At 38.3% G+C, this 26,754-nt stretch overlaps 1 protein-coding gene across 3 annotated transcripts in view; it reads right to left on the bottom strand.

Moving 5' to 3' along the window:
- Sec31 (secretory 31) overlaps window positions 1-26,754 on the bottom strand; it is a 386,738-nt gene that overhangs the window by 319,027 nt on the left and 40,957 nt on the right. For all 3 annotated transcript variants that reach the window (XM_067138230.2, XM_067138232.2, XM_067138231.2), the window contains exons 5-6: window positions 17,182-17,279; window positions 8,362-8,504 (exon numbers count right to left, since the gene is read on the bottom strand). In XM_067138230.2, the coding sequence (XP_066994331.2) occupies window positions 8,362-8,504; window positions 17,182-17,279 (241 nt within the window). The remainder of the gene's footprint in view (window positions 1-8,361; window positions 8,505-17,181; window positions 17,280-26,754) is intronic.

The following is a 26,754-nucleotide window of genomic DNA, read 5'->3' as shown; positions in this document are numbered from 1 at the left end:
TTCTTCATGTCTTGACATTTGTCAATACACGGTTTCATTCCCAATACTGAGGCCTCTACAGGGAAATATCCTCGCGCATCACAATCCTAAGTGTCTTCCTTTCATTCAAGCAGTACAAATATGGAGAATTATGTATGTCCCTATTGAGTCCTACTAATAGATTCTTGTCGCTACGTTAATTTAACATTTCGGCGTACGTTTTTAAGTTGTACGTAAAACAACGGCTAATCCTCACTCTAGTTTCAGAAAATATTTTGGGGGGGGCCCGGCCCCCCTGGGCCCCCCCCTGGCTACGCCAGTGCACTCTACAACCGGTTGTCACGGCTAACAATGTATAATAAAGAGTCGGTTGTTTATTGTCAACGAATTTTGTGTGTGCGTGCGGGGGTGAAAAGAAGCAGCGTGGTACCGCGAGAGTTGCCAGTGGTATTCATTACTGTTAGGCCGCGAATGCAAGAAGACCCTTGATTTTTCGCATGAGATTCTGTGGAAAAAAGCATCGTCTTGGATTCGGAGAAATGTGGTATCACTCCAGAGTTTTTTCTTTAAATGGCGACACCTAACTTAACTGTATATGTCATGAAAACATAATTGAAACGCATGTAGAGAAATGAGTTATCCTCGCTAAAATTTAAATGTGAATAGCCTTTCCGAAATTTAACTAGACGTGAGAAAATATGAACTATCCTCTGAAATCAGTGATGTATTCTGCCATATCTTGAGGTGTATCGCATTCTTACTGAATTTCAGTATATAACATTAAAATTACGGGATCGTTTACTTCAGCCGTTATTTTGAACGAGTTTACAACTGCTATTGGCCACGTCATTCACGCATTTATTACGAAAACATATCCTCTTTCATTTCAAATTTTCTTTAGAGAATAGCAGTCGTTGGGTATTACAAATCGACTTCAACATCGCCTTTGAATGTTGACGAGAGGACTCGCTAGTGAACATAGCGAGGAAACGATAGCGAAGATAATTGAATGCATGCAACACAATCGCTGAGGTGCATAAATATTGAAACGGGAAAAAATCGTGCACGCTTAATCCCTCGTAATAACAGATGCGTCAGTGATAGGGCTCTCACTACAACAGAAGGATAATACACAGTTTAATGTATGAATTTCAAAGCGTCAGCAAAAAACTGTCTCTACAACGGGATTCTCGTTATATGCCGTACTCGCTATAGTGGACTTCTACTGTAGTTTATTCTTCTGTGCGTTACGAGCTTTATGAATACTGAACGATGTTGTTGTGAAGTGCATAGTGATAGTGATTAGTGGAAAACTCCAGCATTATGTCGAAAAAGTTGTCAGGGAGGCAAAGGAGAACGTTGTACAAGGAAAGTGAGTTACTGAATGAGGTTTTATTAAGTAAAGTGCCAAAACTATTTTTTTAAACTAATACAACACAAAATGTTGCCACGGCTGAGACCAATACGTCTGCACCTAGCTGTAGTTCGTCCTCACAAAGTAGCAGTCAAGCGGCCAAAGACACTGAATTTGTACCTGTACCTTCCCCTACTGATGATACCATTACAAGCGATAGTGATCACAGTGATAGTGATAATGGCAATAAAAGAGTGATAGAACTGTCAACAGACACCGAAATTGAAATTTATTTCCTGCAACATGGCCAGCGCATATTATGCACATTCAGCGTGATGAGTTTGTTTTGAAAGGGCTGGCTGAATACTCTAAAGAAGACCACGATTACACCAAAAATTACACAAATAGGCACTTTTCAAACCAATTTTGGTATCAGTTTTTGTAAAATGGAGGGAAAAATATCAAGGTGATTGTTGATTTTTTCAGAAAAATCAGATTATGTCTATTGTTTCTGTTGTAGATTGTTTAATTCCTCATCAAAGTCACATTTTGGTCAAGCATTGAGTTTTAACAACTGGAAAAATTTGGCAGTCCGTTTAAAATCCTATGAGTTGTCACCAGACCATTTTAAAAGTATGGCTACATGGTTTGAACCAGAAAAAAGAATTAAAGGAGACACATCAATCAACCAGCACATCATGAAGCAAGTTGAAACTGAGAGTCAGGGTTCCGAAGAAGTATTGCGATGGTTAGTGGAAATTACTTTATATCTAGAAGAGCACATTATAGTTTTTCATGGGTCATCTTCCAAAGTTTTCACAAAAAAATAATGGAAACTTTCTTGAACTTGTGCAACTTTTACGAAAATTTGATAATGTAGTAATGGAACACTAAGACGTACCCTATAACTAACAAAGAAACACAATTTCCTTTATTAAGTGTGTCAATACAAAACTAGCTAATAACTATACTAGATGACTCAGTAAAGCAAAGTATCTTGACGAAAATAAAGGAAGCCAGATATTTTTCCGTTATCCTTGATTGTACTCCACACATAAGTCACAAGTTTCATTAACGATTTGCTATGTCACTGAAGATGATGATGGGAAGATCAAAGTAGAAGAAAGCATTATAGCCTATTGAGTTGCCAAAGAAACCACAGGAGAAGCTCTCGCTGTTTTGCTGTTCAAACAAATTGAAGAGTGTGGTTTGAACATGACAAACTGTCATGGTCAAGGATACGGTAATGGCGCCAACATGGCAGGTGTACAAAAAGGAGTTCAAGCTGGTGTACTGGCCAACTTCCCTTTGGCCGTGTTCATTCCTTGCGAGTGCCATAGCCTAAACCTAGTAATTACTGATGGAGCAAAATCATCAGTTAAGCCTACATCTTTATTTGGTATTTTACAACGCCTCTTTACCATCTTCTCTAGTTCAACGAAGCATTGGTGTGTAATAAGCGACCAGACTAAAGCACTTACTTTAAAGCAAGTGTGTGAAACACCCTGGGAATCTCGCAAAAGTGCTGTTCATGCTGTTAGATACCAATAAACAGAAGTTAAGGATGCATTGCTTGAGTTAGGCGACAATAATGATGACCCCCAAACAGCCTCCGAAGCTCAATCTTTGACTAATCAGATGGAAGACTTTTCCTTCATCATAACTTTGATCTTGTGGAATGACATTCTTTTTTAAGTTAATTTGATCAGTAAAAGCATTCAAGGGGAAGTGGTAGACATCAGTGACTGTTCAATAAGTGTTTGGAGTTTTTAAACAGATTTAGAGGGAATGGATATCTGGACGCAGTAATCTCCACTAAAGGAATAACTGCTGAACTTGGTATCAAGCCTGTTTTTCACTTGAAAAGGATTCGTAAATGAAAACGCGTTTTTTTGTATGAGTCTTCTGAGGTAGTGCAATCGTCACCTGAAGAAACCTTTATGTGAGGAGTATTTTATCCAATAGTGGATAAAGTTCTGAACTTAAGAGGAGGTCATCTGTATTGAAATAACACCAACAATTGTGGGGATTTTTGGGTAATGTTGTTCAACTTCCAGGAAAATAATATCAAAAACAAAGTTATTTGAACTTTGAAACACATTTAACTGACAAAGCAACCAAAGTGTCTGATATCAACGGAATTGAACTGTATCTTGAACTTTTACATGTAAGTTCGATTTGGATCATGGAAAGAACACAGTCATACCAAAAGTAGTATTGCGTATGATCAAAAACGCAAACAGTAAAGATTTGTTTACAAACTTGTGGGTCACATTAAGAGTGTTACTAACAATACCCGTGACAGTTGCTAGTGCCGAACGAAGCTTTAGTAAGCTTAAGCATATACAACTTATTTGCGCTCTACTATGGCACAGGAAAGGCTGAACTCTCTCGCCATTCTAGCAATAGAAAATGACACTGCAGAAAACTTACACTTTAGAGTAATTCTGACAACATTTGCTCATGCAAAAGCCACGCAAATGTCTTTCAATGTTTGAAGTTTGTATATAGATGAAAAAAAAGAGCACCAAAAACAAGAACAAAAATGAAAAATCGAAGACTGTATTTTGTATATAAATAAATCAAATCTTAGTATACATATATCAAATATGTAGTGGAGGGTGGTTGTCCGTGATGCTTTTATTTATAATAGCTGCCTGTTTTTCCAGTCCGCAACACCATCCATAAGTGGTGATTCCCTTTCCAAATTCCTATTTGATTTCCTTTACTGCCTGTTCGATGTAAACATTGAAAAGGAGGGGGGACAAACTGCAGCCTTGCCTCACTCCTTTCTGGATTGCTGCTTCTTTTTCAAAGCCCTCGATTCTAATCACTGCAGACTGATTTTTATACAGATTGAAGATAATTCTTTGTTCTCTGTATCTGATCCCAATCACCTTCAGAATCTTAAATAGCTTGGTCCAATCAACATTATCGAATGCCTTTTCTAGATCTACGAATGCCATGTACGTGGTGGGCTTGTCCTTCTTGACTCGATCCTCGAAGATCAGACGTAAAGTCATGATTGCTTCACGTGTTCCTACATTTCTTCTGAAGCCAAACTGATCTTCTCCCAACTCAACCCAACTTCAACTTGTTTTTCCATTCTTCTGTAAATAATACGTGTTAAAATTTTGCAGGCATGAGATACTAAACTAATAGTGTGATGGTTTTCACACCTGTCAGCACTGGCTTTCTTGGGAATAGGTATAACAACATTCTGCCGAAAATTGGATGGGACTTCTGTCTCATACATCTTACACACTAAATGGGGAATAGCCTTGCCATGCTGGCTTCTCCTAAGGCAGTCAGTAATTCAGAAGTAATGCCATCAATTCCAGGTGCCTTGTTCCTCTTTAGGTTGTTCACAGCTCTGTCAAACTCTGACCTCAAAATTGGGTCTCCCATTTCATCAACATCAACAGCCTCTTCTTATTCCAGAACCAAATTACCTACATCTTCACCTTGATACAACTGTTGGATATGTTCCTGCCATCTTTCTGCTTTGTCTTCTTTCCCTAGAACTAACAGATATGCACGGCAATACGCTGTCTCTAGAAGAGTAAAAAGACGCTCACCAATGGCTAAATAGGAGGACTGCAAGAAAGAAGAAATGAAGAAGCTGCTTGGAGTTCTTATGATTATGGGCATTTGCCATCTTCACCAAAGAAAACTGTACTGGTCTAACAATCCTATGTATGGAAACGAGGTTACGAAGAAAACTATGACACCGATTCGACACCTGCTGAAATGCTTGCATTTCCATAATAACGAGGAACCAACCATTCTTGAACCACACCTAGCAAAAATCAAAACCTGTGTGTTCTTACACTATGAAAGTCAATTTGCATTGGAATTTAATAAATCAACCTTATTCCACCCTGTGGGTGGGGGCAGTAGAATAACACCCACGGTATCCCCTGCCTGTCGTAAGAGGCGACTAAAAGAGGCCCCACGGGCTCTGAACTTTGGAGTGTGGGTTGGCGACCACGGGGCCCTTAGCTGAGTCCTGGTATTGCTTCCACTTACTTGTGCCAGGCTCCTCACTTTCATCTATCCTATCTGACCTCTCTTTGTCAACTCTTGTTCTTTTCCGACCCCTACACTATTAGGTTTGCGAGGGCTAGGGAGTCTTTCATTTTCACGCCCTTCGTGGCCCTTGTCTTCCTATGGCCGATATCTTCATTTTTCTCCCTTCCATTTTTTTCCACTCCACAAATTCATAATTCATCAATCCATATTTCATTAATCACCCTTCCAGATCACATCTGGAATGGTAAACCCTGACTACGGTCAGAAACATTGATCATTGATCAGATAATCAGCCAAATATGATTAGTCTTCTCATGAATAAATCCACCGGTTTGGACATACAAAATCAGCAGGTCCAAACAAAGACGCCACTCGGATATGGTGGGGTGTCACGTAGAAGATCAAGGCGAGTCGGAGTGCCTGGAAGCCCAACAGATGACATGCAGACACATATGGTTAAGAAAAGACTGAAATTCAATAAACCAGGACTCTTTTTTTTTTTTTTTTTTTTTTTGCAACATTAAATATCAATTCAATTATGAAAGTTGGCAAGTTAAAACATTTAACAGATGTATTGGACCAGCATAAGATAGTATTTACAGCAGCTCTTCAAGAATTGCGCAATACAGATCAGGACCCATTAGAATCAGGAGGACATCGCCTTTACAAAGGTCCTCCAGGGAAAAGAGTGATGAAGAATGTTCCTCAATTTGGAGTAGGATTCTTGGTCCATAACAGCATATTAGATTCAATTGAAGCTTTTTCTTCGACCTCCCCAAAAATGGCACTCCTAACAGTTAAAGTAGAGAATAAAACGTACACATTGATAAATGTCCATGCCCCAACGAATGACAAAAATAACAAAGAAAAGGAAGAAACAGAAAAATTTTGGGAAGAATTGGACCAGTTGATTTCAGGTATCTCTGATACACATATTAAAATTTTACTTGGTGACTTTAATGCTAAAATAGGAAAAGAAAAGCAATTTTGTACAGTAGTGGGTAAATGGCCAGTGCATAAATTTACCAATAAAAATGGTCAAAGATTAATTGATCTTTGTATAGATCATGGATTAACTTTGGAATCTACAAGGTTTAAAAGAAGACCACACAAACTAATGACTTGGAAATGCCCTAATATTAAATTGGGGGAGTTCCAGATTGACCATGTGGTCATGGACAAGAATTATCACAAAGAAATTTATAATATGAAACTACTCCGTGGGATAGACATAGATTCAGATCACTATATTTCCAAGATTAAAATAAAATTAACGCCAAAAAAGAAGAACAAAATATCCAAATCCAATAGGAGGAAGAAGTATGACCCTAGTTATTTAAATAATAATAAACTGTATTTTGAAAGGTCTAAAACTCTTCTAAGCGACAATTTGGGGAAAAAACATTAAACCATGTGCGAGCAGATTAAATTGAGCCACGGACAAAAAAAACCAATGCTTCACTATCATAAAAGTCCAAGAACATATGTATAAAAGGTTTTCTTGCTGAACATCCACTGAGTATTAGAGTAACAGGTGCAAAAATTAAGAAACCATTTTTCTATTGGTTAAAACTGGCTGTCATTAAAATAACGTAACCAGTCAAAAGACGTAACAACTTCCAGTACTGAAAAAGAACATGAGAGAACTTCAGACAGTGTTTTACGTAATAAAACAGGTCTTCTCTAACTTACAGAACACGGCTGGATTCAGTCTGCTAAGTATTAAATAAAAGAAATTTTAAAATAAAAAATGGCGGACCCCGTGTTTCCAGGGTACTGAACTATGTTTTCGGTTCAAATTAGGACCTCTGGGAGCGTATATATTATGTGTGTTTTTAGACGTTGTGGAAGACACTGCTCACACATGGTTTAATGTTTTTGGATTCAGAGGACTTTTGTCAAGAGGATGTATATTCAAAGATTTAAGACAGTTGGTGCTATTTTTAGGTTTTCATTTTTCATAACTTGATGTTTATGGATCTTTCTTTTAATTAGGTCTTGCCAGTTTTGTAAAATTTGTGTACACTTTATGCATTGTTTATTGTAACCTTGTCAATGTATATTTTTCTTATTTTTGGCTGATGATGATGCACACCAGCATCGAAAACGGTACCAAGTATAATAAAATGTTATAATTTATCTTATAACATTATATGGTATTGAATAAGTGGACCTCTCTTGTTTCCATTAAGGTGTTTGATATTGCACCAACACAGGTAGGTCTTATGGCGATGGTGGGATAGGAAAGAGCTAGGAGTGGGAGGGAAGTGGCTGCGGCCTTAATTACGGTTCAGCCCCAGCATTTGCCTGGTGTGAAAATGAGAAACCACAGAAAACCATCTTCAGGGCTGCCGACAGTGGGGTTCGAACCCACTATATCCCGAATACTGACCGCGCTTAAGCAACCGCAACTACCGTGCTCGGTCATCATACTCTAGAGAAATTATTTCATTCACTGCACTTTCATATGCCCTGAGTCTGTTTCCCCCATTTGAAGCATTGAATCCTACAGTTATCAACTCCAAATTCCATACAGATATCTCAGAACTTATTAGCTAGATATAAATAAATTAACTGCTATCAACATGAGTTTTACTCGTATTTATTGGAAGATTTACGATCATTCAATTTTCCCAAAGGGAAATTTTACATTTTCCTATTGTTTTTACATCATACTGACTTAAGAGAGGTTTTATGGGGACAATGAGATAGGAGTCTGCTAGAACTGGGAAGAAAGCAATTATGGCCTCAATTAAGGTACAACTTCAGCATTTTCCTGGAGTGAAAAGAAGGAAATGAAAGCAAAACCATCCTCAGGGCTGCCGGCAGTAGGGTTTGAACCCACCATATCCCAAAGCCAACCAAAGAGCTGCATGACCCGGACCACGCAGCCAACTCACTTGGTGTTGAAAAGTTCTTGGAAGCAAGTAAGACACATAAAATAAGAAATGTCAACAATAAAACAAGCAGACTTTCAAGACACAAAATCTATTTACCGTTGATGATTCTGGAGGACTTTTAACGGCGATGTGGCAAAACGTAAATCCCATAGCTGAATGACAGGATTCTGGTCTTCTTCAGATGCCAAGCAAAGCTGGGTTGCTACTTCTGGGTGCCACGCCAAAACCTTCCATCGTATCTAAAATAAAACCCAAAACTTGAAGGTGTTCAGCTTAGACTATCTACTTATCTAAACATAATTATAAAACAATAATAAGACAAGTTAAAACATTATATGCTTTAACGGAAATATGGCACGCAAATCCCATAGCTGAATGACAGGATTCTAGTCTTCTTCAGATGCCAAGCAAAGCTGGGTTGCTACTTCTGAGTGCCATGCCAAGCAAAGTTGGGTTGTTACTTCTGGGTGCCATGCCAAAACCCTAGAACTGGCAATATTTGCTTGCCTAATTAAAATACAAAATATCCGCAAGATATGAAATAAATGTATGAAATTTTATATATCTATGTAAAGCTAATACACTGAAAATTGTCGTGGTGACACGAAATTGCACAAATGTTTTGACTAGGCTAGAAAAAAGTACAGTTTGTTCAAAAAGTGTAATTCCCAAATTCATATGAAATGAAAACCTACAACCTGTTTTCCAGTCATTGACCAGGTCAGGGATGTAATGAATGAAGCAGATATAGGAAGTTAGTACGATGGGGTCGCCACTCCCAAAGTGATTTATTAATGAATGATAGATGCTATGAAATGAGAATGGAGAGTGTTGCTGGAATGAAAGATGACAGGGGAAACCGGAGTACCTGGAGAAAAACCTGTCCCGCCTCCGCTTTGTCCAGCACAAATCTCACATGGAGTGACCGGGATTTGAACCACGGTATCCAGCGGTGAGAGGCCGACACGCTGCCGTCTGAGCCATGGAGGCTCTCCCAAATTATTATTATTATTATTATTATTATTATTATTATTATTATTATTATTATTATTATTATTATTATTATTATTATTATTATTATTATTATTATTATAATTATAATAATTATAATTATAATTAATAATTATTATAATAATAATAATTATAATTAATAATAATTATAATTAATAATAATAATAATAATAATAATAATAATAATAATAATAATAATAATAATAATCTTTTGATCATATGTACACAAAACTGAAACATGTTACAAACCTACTGAGATATACGGATTGTCAATAATGTATCTGTGATGCACTAGCAAAGGTTTCATATTAGGGAAAATGTACTGACATGCAATCATTTGGAGGTGTGACCTCAGACCCCGTTGTTACGATAGGTTACTTTATGTTAGATTCGTCATAACTGTCACTTTGCAAGAGTTGACAAACATTCCAAATACGACTCTGAATCTGTCAGTTCATTCTCAATAACATCAAAGTCAGATCTGTCACTTTCATCTTCCAACAAATTTCGCACCACTTCATTTCTAATTTTCCGTCATGAAGTGAAGATGCTATATTCAGACACACGGTGTAGTAAAAATACATATAATCAATCAATTAATACTATATACTGAACTATATCGTTCATGGTGAGAGAAAATTAACATTTAATGCATCAGAAATGTGGTATCAGGGAGTTGAAATCAGAAAGGCGCCAAATGTATCGGAGAGCGCAAGGGAGGCAGAGAACGCGAGGACGGGCGTGGTACACTGAGAAAGAGTGCAAGGAAATCACGTGTAAAGGATGGAGCGACTCGAATGCTGTTAGGGGAATCACATGTGCCAGCCTGATAAAAGAAATGCAGCAGAAAGCAGGGCTGGCAAGTTACGAAACGAGGATAATATTTACGTTTATGGACGAAATCCGGAGAAACTAAAACGACAGAAAAATTTATCATAAGTTTCTAAGTGCTATGAATTGATTTGCGGTATTAATAGTCATTGCCTTCCGTTATACTACTTGCGCGGGATAAGCGTGGGAACCAAATTCTTCTCTGCACAAGGGAGTAAAGTATGTATCTTGGCGATTTCCCTGGCGTGGCGTCTCTGTGTGGACTAATAAATAGAGTGCGCTAAGTGGAAAAGGGGATCATTCTTTTATTCAGTCTTGCTCATTATGGAAGTCAGCCACATAGGAGACTGCAACGTGAATTTTGCAAACTACACAGAGACTCCGTTTTAGTAGATGTAAAGTCAAACAATTAATAATTGAGCCTGAAGAAATAGCTAGTACCCAAACTAGGAAAGGAACAACTTACATCAGTTTTTCAGCCATTAGACTCCATAAACAAGCCTTCTAAGGACCATAGTTTTACACCAACCAGATAGTCGACAACTTGCATGAGACAACAAAAGCTGGAAAATTTAAGCGGCCTTCACTAGATCATGCATGCTTGGGGATTGATAACTCCAGAAATTGTTGAAAAGAGTTTTAAAAAGACTAGAACAGTATGTGCATTACATGGCTCTGAAGATAAAGATCTATGGAAACAACATAAAGAAATCGAGGACCCACACTCGAGCAACGATGACAGCAATGAGGAAAGCCTGTGATTCCAAGAACAAAAAGGTAGGTCTAATCTTTTTGTTGTTGTTGTTGTTTTTATTATTTACCCCTTTCTTAGGCTAAATACTCTTGTGAAGCATGAACATACACCAGTATTACAAAGAAACATTTTCGTGTTACAGGTAGTCATTTTGTAGTCAAGCTGCATGATCTATTCTACTGGCCACACCCATCCACCATATTAAATAAACATCTTCATTCTTTGCAGAATGTACTGTTGCAAAAGACGTTAGTAGTAAATCATTGTTGATAAAAGATGTAAACTTTGTTTATTTTATTTTAAAATCTCATATTATATAGCATCAAAATAAAATAGCTTATTTTGAACACCATTCCCATTACAATGGATGAAGTTTCTGCGTATATGATTATATCCCCAATTTTGGAAGTAAAAATTAAGAAAAGAAATAAAGTAGAGGTCCTATAGGTGAGTAAATACAATTTATTATATACATTAGAACCTCCATTATACGTTCCCGGAAAATACGTTTTCCCGTATTATTCATTCAAATTATGTGGTCCCGCGAGCATCCTCATTAAATCACATTGTAAAAATCCCACATTATCCGTTCCTCAAAGAAACAATTTCTTGGATCAACCGTCCAGAAATTTCAGTCCCACCAATGCTAAATCCTCGATCACACGTTTTTCAACGAACTCTATCTCACGAAAAGACGGCTACAGCATACTTACGGATCTTGGTGTTAACGTCACATCATTGCAATAATTTGAGGAAGTAGGAACTGTACCGTACTAGAAAAGCGATCAGCGGTGAACTTGCATAAGGGACCATCTTAGCATCGCATTCAGGTGGTATTGTTTAGAGAATCCTTGGAAATCATAAAGCAGAATGTCCACAACAATTGGAAAGAGACAGAGCACATTTCACCTGCTCTACTCGAAGAAGGAACAAATTTCGTCAAATGTTTGTACTTGCAAAACATCTACATTATGTCCAGGGTTACATGTTTATTTATTTATTTATTTACTTTTTTGGAGTGTATCACCGAACAGATTTTTGGCACTTCCCTCACGGCACTGTATGGTCACTGGGCTTTCAGGCAGGATTCGAAACTGCTCCTTCTTAAGTAAGACAAATTTAGTATTTTAATATTATCGTATACGGTTATGTTATCATGACCAGAGCAGATGTTACACCTTACATACCTACATAAAGCCATGGGAGGCTTTGGGATTGCCTTTTACTGTTTTAGTCCTAATATAAGACTGGGAATTTCAAGTTTTTGTGTTAAAATGTTATAAAAACTGAAGTCGTTTTATTTGCACACGTTACATTAAAAAACTTCGTAACATTTCACAGTACCAACTTGTACAGTGAGCGCGCTTTCCAGGTGAGCTCAAGGTCGCAAATAACCGTAATTTCGGAAGTGTTAATGGTATTTTTTCTAATTTGATTGTGATTAGTGACGGGCAGAATTGAATATAATACATTCAAGAACTTGAGGATCAATACATACGAAACCAGATTCTCGAGTTCAACATAACCTTTGAAAAGTCTATAGAGCGTTCCAACCTTAAATTGCAGTACAGCAGTAATGGGATAATTCCGTCTCTTTCCTTCTCCCGTGTTTTGCGGGTAGCGCTGTCCTACTCTAATGCAGCGGGTTTGCCAAATATCCGTAAATCAGAATGTTATCGTTTAAAATGGGTGAATATCGTGTTGTGTACAGAATTTCAAGGCGCATTTGATGCCGTTAACAAAAAAAAAAAATTAAAAAAAAAAATTTTGTGTGAAAATGGCAATATAATGGAAAGTTTCGCCAAATGCAAAATCTTCATTGCATAGAACTTATCATGTCATAACTCCTATTTTATATTCATAATTTTCCTAATTTTTTCACTGCTGGTAAAGAAACATTTCAGCTCGATGTAGATCAGTTTATTTTTACATTTAAAAAATAACAAAATGCAGTTATATGCGTTTATTTTCAGTCATGTTCCGGGAATTTTATGTGCAGGCACGAAAAAGTCAGTCGCTGGCCAGCGCCTTTCCTATTGAATTTACATGGGGGGTCAAAGCGAGGCAAATGGTCTTCAGATATGGAAGTTATTTTTAAAACAATCCCGAAGTTCTTATCTTGCTTAGTTCTTAATTTGTGATAGGAAGAATATATCCTTGAATTTTGGTTTCGCGCGTGACTCGGCTGGCTGGCTGTCTGGCTGGCTGGCTGGCTGAAGTACGGTAATGATCTCCCAAATATGCGCTTTTAACATTTCCAGACAGTCGCATGCAGTGCAGTGCTCATTTCGTCAGTAGTATGTATAATAGTGATTAAATACATATCAGTGACATATATACAATTCTTGAGGGCAAGTGTATTTCGTTTGTGTGGTTCGTGAGTTCGTGCTCGTGCGTGGGGATCTAATTTCTAAGAAAAAGTGCAGAAGGATCATGGCGTGGTTAAAGCAAAGCAAACGGTCTTCGGATATGGAAGTTATTTTTAAATCATACCTCAAGTCTTTATCTCGTTATCTCTTAATTTATGACAGGGAGAACGTCTCGTTTGTTTACGTTTCACGAGTGACTCGGCTGGCTGAGCTTTTAAATATACTGACAGCCGTGTGCAGTGGTGTTCATTTTATCAGTATTATAAGATTGATTATATAAAGATCAGTGATATATATAATATTTAATGGCATGTGGCCTCCGAGGAGGCCGAGTGCAGGTCTTTCGAGTTGACGCCACATAGGCGACCTGCGCGTCTATAAGAATGTGGCCCTACCTGTGATGAATTCTAATGCTGAAGACGGCACACACACCCAGCCCCCGAGCCATTGGAATTAACCAATGAAGGTTAAAATCCTCGACCCGGGCGAAAATCGAACCCGGGGCCCTCTGGACCAAAGGCCAGCACGTTAATCATTTAAGCCATGGGGCCGGACAAGATCAGTAATAAATGTATAGTTCTTGAGGACAAGTGGATTGTGTTTGTTTAGTCTGTGTAGTTGTCAGTTTGTGCTCTTGCGGGGGGTTATTAGTTTGAAGAAAAAGTGCAGAAGGATGTACAATGGATCGTCAAATTAAAAAGAAACGTTCCGTAGGTAAACTCAGGGGAAAAGAAAGCAAAATTATGAGTGTCCTGGATTATTTTTTAAAGACTATGACTATGAGCAGCGCAGTCAGTGAAACAGCTAAAGCTACAGGTTGTTCCGAAAGAACAATCTATGTTATAAGGAAGGAACACACACACATGGTCCTTTGCGAACTCCCGCAAAAAAAAGCAAAAAAAGAGAAGGACGGCAGAAAAATGCAAGGAAAATGTGGGTAATGAACATGGTTTTGTTCATAATGCTGAACTAACATTTTTATGCCATAAAAACATAAGACAATTGGGCAAATTACGTGAACGAAGTAAAGAAAAATGAAAGAGATTTGTGGAAAGCAGACGAATTACAGGACGATGTCGACGATGAAAATTTTTTAATACGACTTTCTTCATCATCCGTATCATCCTCAAGTTCATCTCCCGAAGCCGGTTCATCCAACGCGGGAACATCAGGCCTTGCAGAAAGGACAGAAGGTGTACGTCCAATGTCTGAGACCAACGCCAGTGATTAAGGTATGTTGTATTTATTTTACCACCCTACAAATATTAATTTATGAATGAATGAAGTTAAAATTACAAAATTACAAACGAAAAATGTGGAACTGTGACGCCCTGTTTGAGTCACACTCGAGCGTGATCTTCACGAGTCGATTTCGCAACAGCGCGCTCCATCTACGCTGTACTGCAATTTAAGGTTGGAACGCTCTATATATAGGCCTGATTTACGCGGTACAAGATTTCCATAAACTGATTACGGAGAGTATATCGGTGACCAAATTTCAATGGAAGATTTAAAAAAAAAGGATTTAGCCATCATGCTGGACGCTTTTGTATCTAATGTGCTTTATTTTATTGGATTAGAGAATTGTGGTTGATTGTTGTTTGGCTTGGCGTTACGGGTACGGTATTAGATTTTTCGAAGAGTTTGGCAGATCAAAGTTGCTGAAATGAAAGAAGTTTTCAGAGGAAACTAACGAACTTTCCCTGGTAAAACTGAATTTAAAGTTCCGAGATTTTTAAGTCGCGTACTGGTAATTAATGCTTGAAGCCAGCCCCGCGGTCTAACTTGCCTGCCTTTCACCCGGAGGGGCCGGGTTCGATTTCCAGCCAGGTCAGGCATTTTTACCTGGATATGAGGGCTGGGTCCAGGTTCACTCATTATATGATTACCTTTAATTGAGGAACTATTTAGTGGTGAGATGGCAACCCCAGTCTAGAGTGCCAGGAATAACGGCTGAGAGGATTTGTCACACTGACCATGCGTCACCTCGTAATCTGCAGGCCTTCAGACCAAGCAGCAGCCGCTTGGTAAGCGGAAAGCCCATTGGGGCTGTAGTTTGGTTTGGTTTAGGGGCATTTGTAAGATTATAAGTATACATATTTTATTTTTGTGATGTGACGGATTTTCCGTTTTCCCGTGTTGTATGTTTTTTCCCACTGTTCCTCCGAAAACGGAGAATCGAGGTTCCACTGTATATATACACATAAAGTGATTCATATAAAATGGGTGGTTTTTAATGATGTCTCATTTCTGTTTGGTGAAAGCTACAAACATACATTAAGTTTCTGAATATACAGTGTCTATGGAAAAATTGCTTACTCTCACAATAGACACTGAAAATGACCTTCCACTGTACCCATCATTGCATGATTCTGGCAGGGCTGCCGACAGTGATATTCAAACTCACCAACTCCCAAATTCAAGCTCACAACTATGCGCCCCTAACCACACGGCCAACTTGCTCAGTAATACTGTTGATTTCGGTGACAATATTCTTGTTAACATTGATGCTTTCATGGCCCGTACTTGTAGACATGAAGGCTTTTGGGCCTATGCAATGTCAAGAAAACAAGGTGAAACTCTTTACGTTTTGCAGAGAAATTTGCTCCGTATCTTCAGAAGAAAATCTTGAGTATTCACGGTGAAGACTTCTACAATAATTAGGGTTTTAATTCTAACTGTTGGTCACTGTAAGTGGTACGCTCATTCGTCACCAGATGGCTCGCTGTATGCTGGCACAGTGCTAGCATTCCAAGCGGGAGCTGACAACACCTCTGAGCTCCAATTACGATGTTCCGTCACACCGTGTGTGCATGAGAAGTAAGAGACAGGTCATCAGACGAATCGGGGACAAATGTGGTAGAAGAAATAAATAGAAAATAATAAAATAAAATAAAGTGCAATGAAAGACATCCAGGATAGAACAGAACAGAGCTGAAGAATGGAAAGAAAGTGTGTGGAGAAAACCAGAGGATGTGAGACTGTGTGGGAGCATAACTGGTGTTCACACATTATAAAAGTATAACACTTAACATATAGCCTGGATTAACTGGTTATGCCCCCACCCCACACTGTCCCACATCCTCTGGTTTTCTCTACACACTTTCTTTCCATTCTTCAGCTCCGTTGTATTCTATCCTGGATGTCTCGTTGCACTTTATTTTATTTTATTATTTTCTATATACAGTATTTCTACTACATTCGTCCCCAATTCATCTGATGATGTATCTCTTACTTTTCATGTATACACGGTATGATGGAACATCTTCATTGGAGCTCGATGGTATCGTCTGCTCCCGCTTGGAATGCTAGCGCTGTGTCAACATACGGCGAGCCATCTGGTGATGAATGAGCATACTACTTACAGAGACCAATGGTTAGAATCCAATCCCTCATTATTGTAGAAACCTTCCTTGTGAACAGTCGAGATAGTCTTCTGAAAACATGGAGCAAATTTCTCTGAGAAACGTAAAGAGTTTCACCTTGTTTTCTTGACAGTCATAAGCCCAAAAGCCTATATCATGTTAAAATGTCAAATGTTTTTAGCTGATTACAATAAACTCCATCTTTAAAGAAAAAATATGGGGACGTGAGGTTGGGCGATGTGGGAGGCAAAAATATTTGTGAGATGTAACGTGTGACCTACGTCGAATTAACTTGGATATTTCACGGAACTTAATTTCCAAAGTTCCAATGTCATTTAAAATTAAAACTGCCAGAATCCATGCAGTATGAACAAAGATACTCGATTTTTTAAACCACTTGTTCCGTATGGATCACTCTGTATATAAATATACCACTACCCTTTAAAATATTTTTTAGTCTCCTAATTACCTTATTAGACCTTAATAATTAATTACAAAGGTATTAATTTTGATATTTCTGCAAAAAGGAAGTATAAGATCAGCAGGATTTTTTTTTTTTTAAGTCATTCATATATAAACAACTTACTCTAGTAGTGCTGTCACTTAATTTGATGATAGGTTCATTCTTACGGAGATCCCACATCACACAGCGTTGAGGAAAAGCTGATGCCAGAATGTGTTGCACTGAAATTAAAAAGAATCAATATATATAATGAACAAGAAAACTCAACCAAATGCCTTGAATTCCAATATTAAGTTCAGGTGAAAGAAGAGTAAGTATGAGATTGACTTGATATGTCACTAACTTGGTTCCTATCTTAACATCAATTTCAAACCAGCAGCATTAATTAGGCATTTGTCCTATAAAGTGAAGAAGTTATAAACTAAGGATCAGTTTTAACATATGCCCTCCAGGCCGAGACAAATGTAGTTGCTAGAATAGTTGCCGAGTCTTTTATTACAATAGGTTCTATTTAACATTGTTAGGTGATTTATTATTATTATTATTATTATTATTATTATTATTATTATTAACAAATATGTCGCAATTGGGAATTACCCCAGTGGCAATGGTCATTTACAGCAGTGAGATAATAAGGTAAAGTTAAAGCATAACTACCCAACAACAACAACAACAACAACAACAATGACAACAACAACAAAAGTACAACAAGCAATTCCATGGAAAGAAAATATTACAAGAAATATTACTTGTTTAACATTCTTTAAGTATATCCAATGCTTATCATTACAGCTTACAATACTATAGGTTGATCTTACTACTAGCTTAACATTACAATGAGGTGAAGGTAATCCCATCTTGAAGAATGTCACACACTTGGACTATTTGTAATGAAAGGATCCATTAAGGAGCTGGAAGTTAGAATGGCCAAAGATGGTGAAAATTTCCTTGTAAGTGCAAATTACTGTGAATTGTTTGATAAAATGCAACCTTCCTTTTTAATTAGTCACACACAGTTTCTTCTGATCTTACAAAGAAACTACTATGAATTCCTTATTCCCAAGCCTTTGGGACAATCAAGTAATCCAAGAAACATTACATATACAGAATTCGAGGACAAAGGACACAAATCGATTTCAGGAAGGTTCACGAGTTAATGAAACTTATAGCAAGTTAAGAAAATCTTAGACACAGATGTGCATAAAAGGGAGGCCTGATTAGCAGTTTCTTTAAGCTTTAGACTGCCGTTCTGCTGTTGTGAATTCAATAGAAATGATGTTCATAAAATTGGTCAATCAAAAGAACTCTATGATAAATTGACACGTATCTGAAAATAAGCATGACAGACTTTTTTTCTTGAATGTCAAAGAGTTTTACATGATCATGTACTTTGAGGGTGAGAATTTAAAGAAAAGTAGATTTATTCATCCTTTGTGTGTTTCTGTGCTGGTTGACAGTGTGATGCATTGTATGTAAACAATGAGGGTGGATTAAGAAACACAAAAATACCCACTTCTTGAACAAGAGGAATTAACCAGATGCAAATAAAATCCTCAGCCTGAACCCAAGACCCTCTGAACTAAAAGACAACAGAATAATGGTTAAAGTCAATTTTGTTACAGAGTATTATCAATAAGATTTACTTCAAAACTTCTCAGATCATTTCCTTCCACATGAATTATAATATACCGTATATACACAAATAATCCAAGCATATGTTTTCAAAAATTATAAATTTGAGGTGTAGGCATTATTCGCATCTAAGTTGACACAGTACTCCTGAACATACAGATATCTGGAAGTTGGTATTTTTGCACCCAGTCTGTTTACAAATCTATTCCCTTAATATTTAGAAATTTCATGATCTGTATTGAAGTGGGATTACAATATTTAAAGATTAAGAGTGTTCCTCCTATTCAATACAAAGATATTTATTAATGTGAAAGAATCACATATCGTTCAAATGAGGTACTAGTTTCGGCACCAGATATGTGCCATCATCAGCCACAAAGTCAAATCGGGCAAACACAATAAAACCCTAAAACAACTTTATACACACTATAACATCTGCATGGATGAATATGAAATATGACTTTAAAACAACTTTAAAAACACACTATAACATTTGCACAGATGAATATAAAATAAAATATGGTAGATGAAGTTGCATTCCATTTTAAAATCTGTTAAAATGATGACTCCGTTGTTGTACACCCATGGCGGTTTGTCCAGCTTATATATAACTTTAGTTTTCTAAAATTGTTAAATTATGCTGCGAGGTTTATTGTCATATGAAGCTGACACTATGTGTGTTCTGTAGTTTGTAAATTGTAAATCTATTCCCACCAACACAGAAGCATGCTGCGTACATATTGTGTTATTTATGGGGGGTCAGTTTAAGTAAAAACACATGTTTAGGAGGGCCAATGTCAGTTCTCGTAATAGGTCATACACGGCTAAAGAAAAGCTACACATTATTGAGGAGATGGAGCAAATTGGTAATCGTGTGGGAAGAAGTATGTCGATGTGAGTTCCATACAACATTGCAAGAAAAATAAGGCTCATCCTGAACAGACAGACAGAAACCTACATGCATTTCATGGACAAAAGGCAAAGTTCCCAGAAATCAAAAGCAGGATATGCAAATATATGACTGGAAAGATAAAGTTTGGATATTACATGTGATAAATATCATTTTTGATCCGTATTGATGATATTTGATTGAAATAATAACAATAAGTTATTTTATTAATTTATTGTATTGATTAGATGGGCAAATTAATAAAATAACTTCTTGTTAATATTTCAAAGTTTGGATATGCGGTCATGAGTGCAAAGTCTCGGTTGAAAGGTATAGCAAAAGCAAGAGAGTTAAATATTACGTGTTGTAAGGCTAGCTGAGGATGGCTCATGTGTGTTTCCGAACAAAATATGTTATTTCAGTTTTCACAGGAAAACTAGCACTGTCTCCCTGCCAATTATGAAGAACCAAGCAAGTGGCCGTGCAGTTAAGATTGCAGAGCTGTGAGCTTGGATTCAGCCATGAAGATGGTTTTCCGTGGTTTCCCATTTTCCACCAAGCAATTAATTAAGGCCAAGACTGCTTCCTTCCCACTCCTAGCCCCGTCCTATCCTATCATCCCCATAAGACCTGTGTTGTTGTGACGTAAAGCAAATTGCAAAAAAAATATGTAAAATAAGGAAATACTGTGAATTTCCACTTTGTTATCAGTTTGTGTCAGAGAAATTCTATTTAATTCGCAAATTGGTAATGCAGATCAGACGTATTTACTGCACTGTAGTACTTACGGATTTCAGTAAGTAGTAGTAGTAGTAGTAGTAGTAGTAGTAGTAGTAGTAGTAGTAGTAGTAGTAGTAGTAGTAGTACCAGCCCCGTGGTGTAGGGTAACATGCCTGCCTCTTACCCGGAGGCCCCAGGTTCAATTCCCGGCCACGCCAGGGATTTTTATCTGGATCTGAGGGCCGGTTCGAGGTCCACTCAGCCTACATGATTACAACCGAGGAGCTATCTCATGGTGAGGTAGCGGCCCCGGTCCTGAGAGCCAAGAATAACGGCCAAGAGGATTTGTCATGCTGACCACACGACACCTCGTAATCTGCAGGCCTTCGGGCTGAGCAGCGGTCGCTAGGTAGTTCTGTATTACAAAGACTTCGAATTAACGAGGTTTTACGGTATCGCTGGTGTGTCTATTTCAAGTGTTATTGCACGAAAAGAATTATCCACCATCGGTCGTGTTACTGTCCCGTAAAAAGAGACCACGTGTGAGAAGTGTTTTAGGCCTGTATTCACCAATGTCAGCAACTTTTGCTGTTATCTTAGATTTTCAAAACTCGGATATGTCATTATGTTGGATGACGCTCAGTTCCTATTCACCACAGAATTTATTATCTCGGTTTACCAAAACTAAGTTTTCATTTCAATCTCAGTTTGAACTGCATTTTTTTTCATACTGACGTACAGAACACAAATGACTACGTGCTGCTGCCACTATCGAATTGTAAACGAGTTTTTTTGATTCCATTTGGGGTTTGCAAATAATTAGCATAAATTATGTCCGCTATTGAGCAGAAACGGAGAAAGAAGCCTAATATGACTTTCCAAGAGAGTGAATTGTTATTGAACTTGGTGGCAGAAAGCATAACAAAGGAAATAAGAAAAACCAATTATAGCCTACACATTGTACGTCATTCAAAAAAAAAAAAAAGTCAGTATTCCTTCATTCTTCATTAAAAGTCACCCAGTCATGTACCGAACAAGATATTAGCTATAATCTAGAATTCATTTTAGGCCTACCTATGTGTTGGGAATTACAGGTACCGAGCTCGATAGCTGCAGTCGCTTAAGTGCGGCCAGTATCCAGTAATCAGTAGATAGTGGGTTCGAGCCCCACTGTCGGCAGCCCTGAAGATGGTTTTCCGTGGTTTCCCATTTTCACACCAGGCAAATGCTGGGGCTGTACCTTAATTAAGGCCACGACCGCTTCCTTCCACTTCCTAGGCCTTTCCTATCCCATCGTCGCCATAAAACATATCTGTGTCGGTGCGACGTAAAGCTAATAGCAAAAAAAAAAATTACAGATTATGTTCGGAAGTTTTAGATAACCTAAAATGTGTCTGAAAATCAGAGTCGCCGTAGTCCTGGATTCTTTTATCCATCTAGGACGTTTAGTAATTGCATAATCTTGATCATATTACTCGTCGCTGTGATTTTATCTTTCAATTAGATATTCCAGCCGCCTATGGGCGTTAGACATGGAATGTGACGAACTTGTAAGTAATTTAGGAGAGGATTCTAGTGATGCAAGAGACAATGAATCTTCCCATCTACAGGGAATTGAGCCTATTGCAAGTTCAGAGTAATCAAATACCTGTCACGTAAGTAGACCTACTTGCTCATTTTCATGGAAAATATATTTCATAGCAGTGATATTTGCGTAAAGACCACGTGGACCTCACGGAGTGATACGAAATATTTGTTTATGCCTAAGTTACTCTTCCGATGAAAGGAATTTTAGTTCATTTCATTTTTTCAAAATGAGCCTTTCTAAAATGAGGGTGCAGGCATTATTCGACGGCGGGGATTATTCGGGTAAATATGGTATTACAGATGTAATTAACGAGCTTCAGTGAACATATGACCATACTGTATACTGTTTTGTAGGCTATCGTCATTAGAATAAGTTTGGAACATTGTGTGTCCATGCCCGCCATCTACGGAGAAATTTTGTCGCAGCCTAGTCGCAAAAAACCTCGCATAGAGCAGGAAGTATAGGAGGATCACGATGGCGGTGGTTTTGAGCCAACTGATTGCCGTTTCATCATCTTCTAAGTTGTCCTAAACATCGGCTGAACACTGTTTATGCAATGGAAGATCATGCAAAACTTAGATGATGTTTACGTAGACGGTGTCTAAGGCTTAAAACTAGTCATCGTTTCTGCAATTGGCCCAATATGTTTAGTGCAGATGGTATGTGTGCCAACTTTTATTTCTTGTTGGCCCATAAATGCTTCCCAGTCCTCAATAAAGCCTTCGTAAATACAGCATATGTTCCCCATACATCTCAACAGAAAAAGAAATATGTCAAATTACAAAATCAGTCGCTTAAGTGCGGCCAGTATCCAGTATTCGGGAGATAGTAGGTTCGAACCCCACTGTCGGCAGCTCTGAAAATGGTTTTCCGTGGTTTCCCATTTTCACACCAGGCAAATGCTGGGGCTGTACTTTAATTAAGGCCACGGCCGCTTCCTTCCCACTCCCAGCCCTTCCCTGTCCCATCGTCGCCATAAGACATATCTGTATCGGTGCGACGTAAAGCAACTAGCAAAAGAAAAAAAAATTACAAAATTTAACACATATGTGATTTCATGTTAATATACAGTAGTTATATTTTTGTCTGAATGGTCAGCATACTGGCCTTCAGTTCAGAGGGTCCCGTGTTCGATTCCCGGCCAGGTCGGGGATTTTAATCGCTTCTGATTAATTCTTCTGGCTCGGGGACTGGGTATTTGTGTCCATCCCAATACTCTCCTCTTCATATTCACACAACACACTACACTACCAACCACCACAGAAACACACAACAGTGATTACATCCTTCCATATAGGGTTGGCGTCAGGAAGGGCATCCAGCCGTAAAAGGGGGCCAAATCCAAATATGCAACGCATCCATACAAGATACTTACAGCATATTAACGCCCTGAAATACAACAGATTTTCGGTCATAGGACAGCACATGGCTGATACTAACCATAAGTTCACTAATATCAACCAAGACATAAAAATTCTCAAAGTTATAGAAAAAGGCTCCCTGCTCAATATTATGGAAAATTGTTTTATCCACCTGGAATAGTTTTTCAATCCTAACTTCAATCTAAATGAAATTTCAGAGAAATCAAACATTTTATTTGACCTTTTAATTCCTATCTTTAGTAATCATGTCTCAGATAAAAAGAATTATTTTATAATCTCTTTAAATTCCCCTCTCAGCAGCAGTCTTTCTTTCCGCATCTTTTAGCCCCAACTTAGACACCCCTTGTCTCCTTCTCCCCTCCCTATCCCTCTCCACTCCCCCCCATCAACTCCTTTGTTTACATTGCCTGCTTCCTACAAGAAGTCTGTGCTTGTTCGCTACCCACTCCTTTGTTTACATGGCCTGCCTGCTTCCTCCAGCATGTCAGTGTTTGTTCTACATCAGTCATTAGATATACTCTACATTTCACTATAGAGGCGAGTCTCATAAATAATTTTCCTCCTTTTTAATTTCTTTTCTGTATGTTTATTCATTCCTAATTCTGGCTATCATTTCCAGATTTACTTCTTTGCCTGAGGTCCTAACCAAACTTAAAGACATCATATTATGACAAGAAGGATCACAACCATAATTTTTGTTATTATACGTATTTTAATGTTATAATTATTCCTGAAACATGATCTTTGTCTTCTATACATATGTTTTTGTTATTGCATGATCTGTTTAATTTTTATTTGGCTGAAGATGGCCGCTAAGTGGCTGAATCTAGTCGCTAGACTGATGTAATACACAGTTCAAAAAAATTAGGAGAACATGTTTTTGACCGTAAGCCATACTCCACAAAACAATACCTCACACCCAGGTATATTACCAACTAAAACTTTATTTTTTACCGTTGAAGTATACAAAAGAGCATCAATGGATTTGTGTTCATTTTCAGAATACAAACGGAAATGTCCAAATAGGGGTGAAAACAAAGTGATAATAGTCCTCCATGGTGGATTTTTATCCCAGTTGGAGAGCTTCAGTATGGTGTATGTCCTCCACAAGCATTTATCACAGACTGGCACCTATGTGGCATGCTCCGTAAAAGTCGACGAAGGTCAAATTGCGGTATCAGGCCCCATTCTTCAATGAGAGCCTGTTCAAGGTCTTGGAGAGTCTGTGGTGGAACAGGACGCCCCCAAACACTTCTGTCAAGCCCATCCCATTAAGGTTGGGACACACTGCTGGCCATTCCATCTCTTGAATGTCCAGTTCTTGCAAGACACCTCTGGTGATGAGCGCTACATGAGCCCTAGCTCATTGTCGTGCATGAGTACAAATTCAGGGCCAACACCGTACACAGCAACCAACACATGCTGTAGCAGTATCTACTCGATGTACCCCGCAGCAGTAAGATTACCACGGACGACAAGATCAGTACGGCCATCAATACTGATGCCATCCCACACCATCACAGAACCTTGTCCGAATCGGTCGCCTTCCTGGACAACATTTGGCATGTACTGCTCACCACGGCGTCTCCATACACGTTCACATCCATCACGCTGTGTCAGGAGAAATCTGGACTCGTCTGTGAACAACACAGGTCTCCATTGGCGAAGTTGCCAGTTGACGTGGGTACGAGCAAACAGAAGGCGAGCTGCGCGATGTTGCTGTGTTAAACAGGGCACTCAAACAGGACGTCTGGGTCATAAGGACACTTCTCTTAACCTGTTCCTTACTGTCTGGTCAGACACCATGACTCCATTGACCCTCCTGAGGTCTTGTTGCAGTTCTCTGCCAGTTGCTGAATGACGCCGAAATGCACAGATGGTCAGATATCGGTCATCCTGTGGGGTTGTCATGCATCCACGACCTTGTCCAACCCTCCTTGTGAACTGGCCTGTCTCACTGCAGCAATTCCACAAGCGTTGAATAATTGACGGAAAGACAATGAGATCCACAGCAACATGACGAAAATTCCATCCTTCCTGGATCAAAGTGACGGCCCTTGCGACTTGAACCTCGTTAAGATGTCTCGTGGGTTGTGCTGGTTTACGTATAACATGCTCATATGACTGCAGTAGTCTGCGTACCTCACAACGACACACGGACGCATCGCTATTCACTTTGTTTTGAGGGGTCACCCGACAGTTTAATGCATGGCTACAGCTACAGACGGAGTATAACTTTGATTTGACATACCCTGAGTAGCTAAGGTCTTAAGGTATGCAGTATGACTATTGGAACCCCCATCTACCAAATTAACGTATACATACCAGACATTACAAAACATGTTCCCCTAATTTTTTTGAACTGTGTATTATTTACTTGATATATTGTATTGAAAAGGTGGAACCTCTTGTGAATTTATTTGTTACAACTGCACTTCCATACGAAACAAAAATGAAATTTATGGCTTATAAATAAACATGAACCAACTTGAGTGATGGAATCAAATAATAATATTAGATTAAAAATTCCACCTGTTCAATACATAAGTGTTTTTTATTTAAATTTAAGATATAGTTCTTAAGACATTACATACAGGGACATGTTTCACTCATGTTGAGGGCATCATCAGGTGCGAGTTCAACATTCATAACCTCTGCAAACTTTAAGGTCATTTTCTGACAGATTTTAATTTTATCTTCATTAGTAAGGAATTTCACTTTTTCCACATCCATAACCAGACTATCTCAAGACAAATTATGCACCATGCTAGTCTATGTTCCTAATCCAGATATAGTGTGCCATTTCACTGTTCCCAATGAAGTCTGATTGGAACAAAAATGGAGTCTAAGACGTGAGAACGTCAGTGTTAAAACATCAAAGCATTCCTAAATGTCAAAGGGATAATATTTTCATTAGGTACTTGAGGAGAAAGAAGCATAGAAGGCGGTGACAAAGAAAGATGCGAGAAGATTGTTAAAACTGATTACAACGTTCAATTCGCACTGAAGGAACAGAAGTAGAACCTCACTCAAGACTGCTGAAGAGGAAGGATAGTAGCACTGAAGCAAAAGTTAAAGACGCAAAGATAATAAAATAATTGTCTACGAGTTACTTGCGAGCCGCTGACGTCAAAGGATATTCAGATCCGTAAAAATATAAAATTATTCCAGCAGACAGAAGGACTTCCACATTACTACGTCACATTATCCTTGCAAGAGGACGTGTTAGCCGACGGAGCTTATTTTTAGGAAGCTACATAATAATAACAAGAGCGCAAGACAGAGAAAACCTAATATCTTAGTCAAATTGAAATATTCACATACATACTGCAAATCCTAAAGCATTATAAAAGATTAATTTAGAGGAGAGGTATTCTTATATTATCCATAGATTATGACAGACTGTATCCTTAAGATGACGAAACTAACCATGCGGACGTCTTATTCTGTTTTAACTGTGCAAGAGGCCGAAGACATCATGCACT

Source organism: Anabrus simplex, chromosome 1 (genome assembly GCF_040414725.1).
Source record: "Anabrus simplex isolate iqAnaSimp1 chromosome 1, ASM4041472v1, whole genome shotgun sequence".
In the NCBI taxonomy this organism is placed as follows: domain Eukaryota; kingdom Metazoa; phylum Arthropoda; class Insecta; order Orthoptera; family Tettigoniidae; genus Anabrus; species Anabrus simplex.
This window is presented reverse-complemented; position numbering and strand designations above follow the sequence as displayed.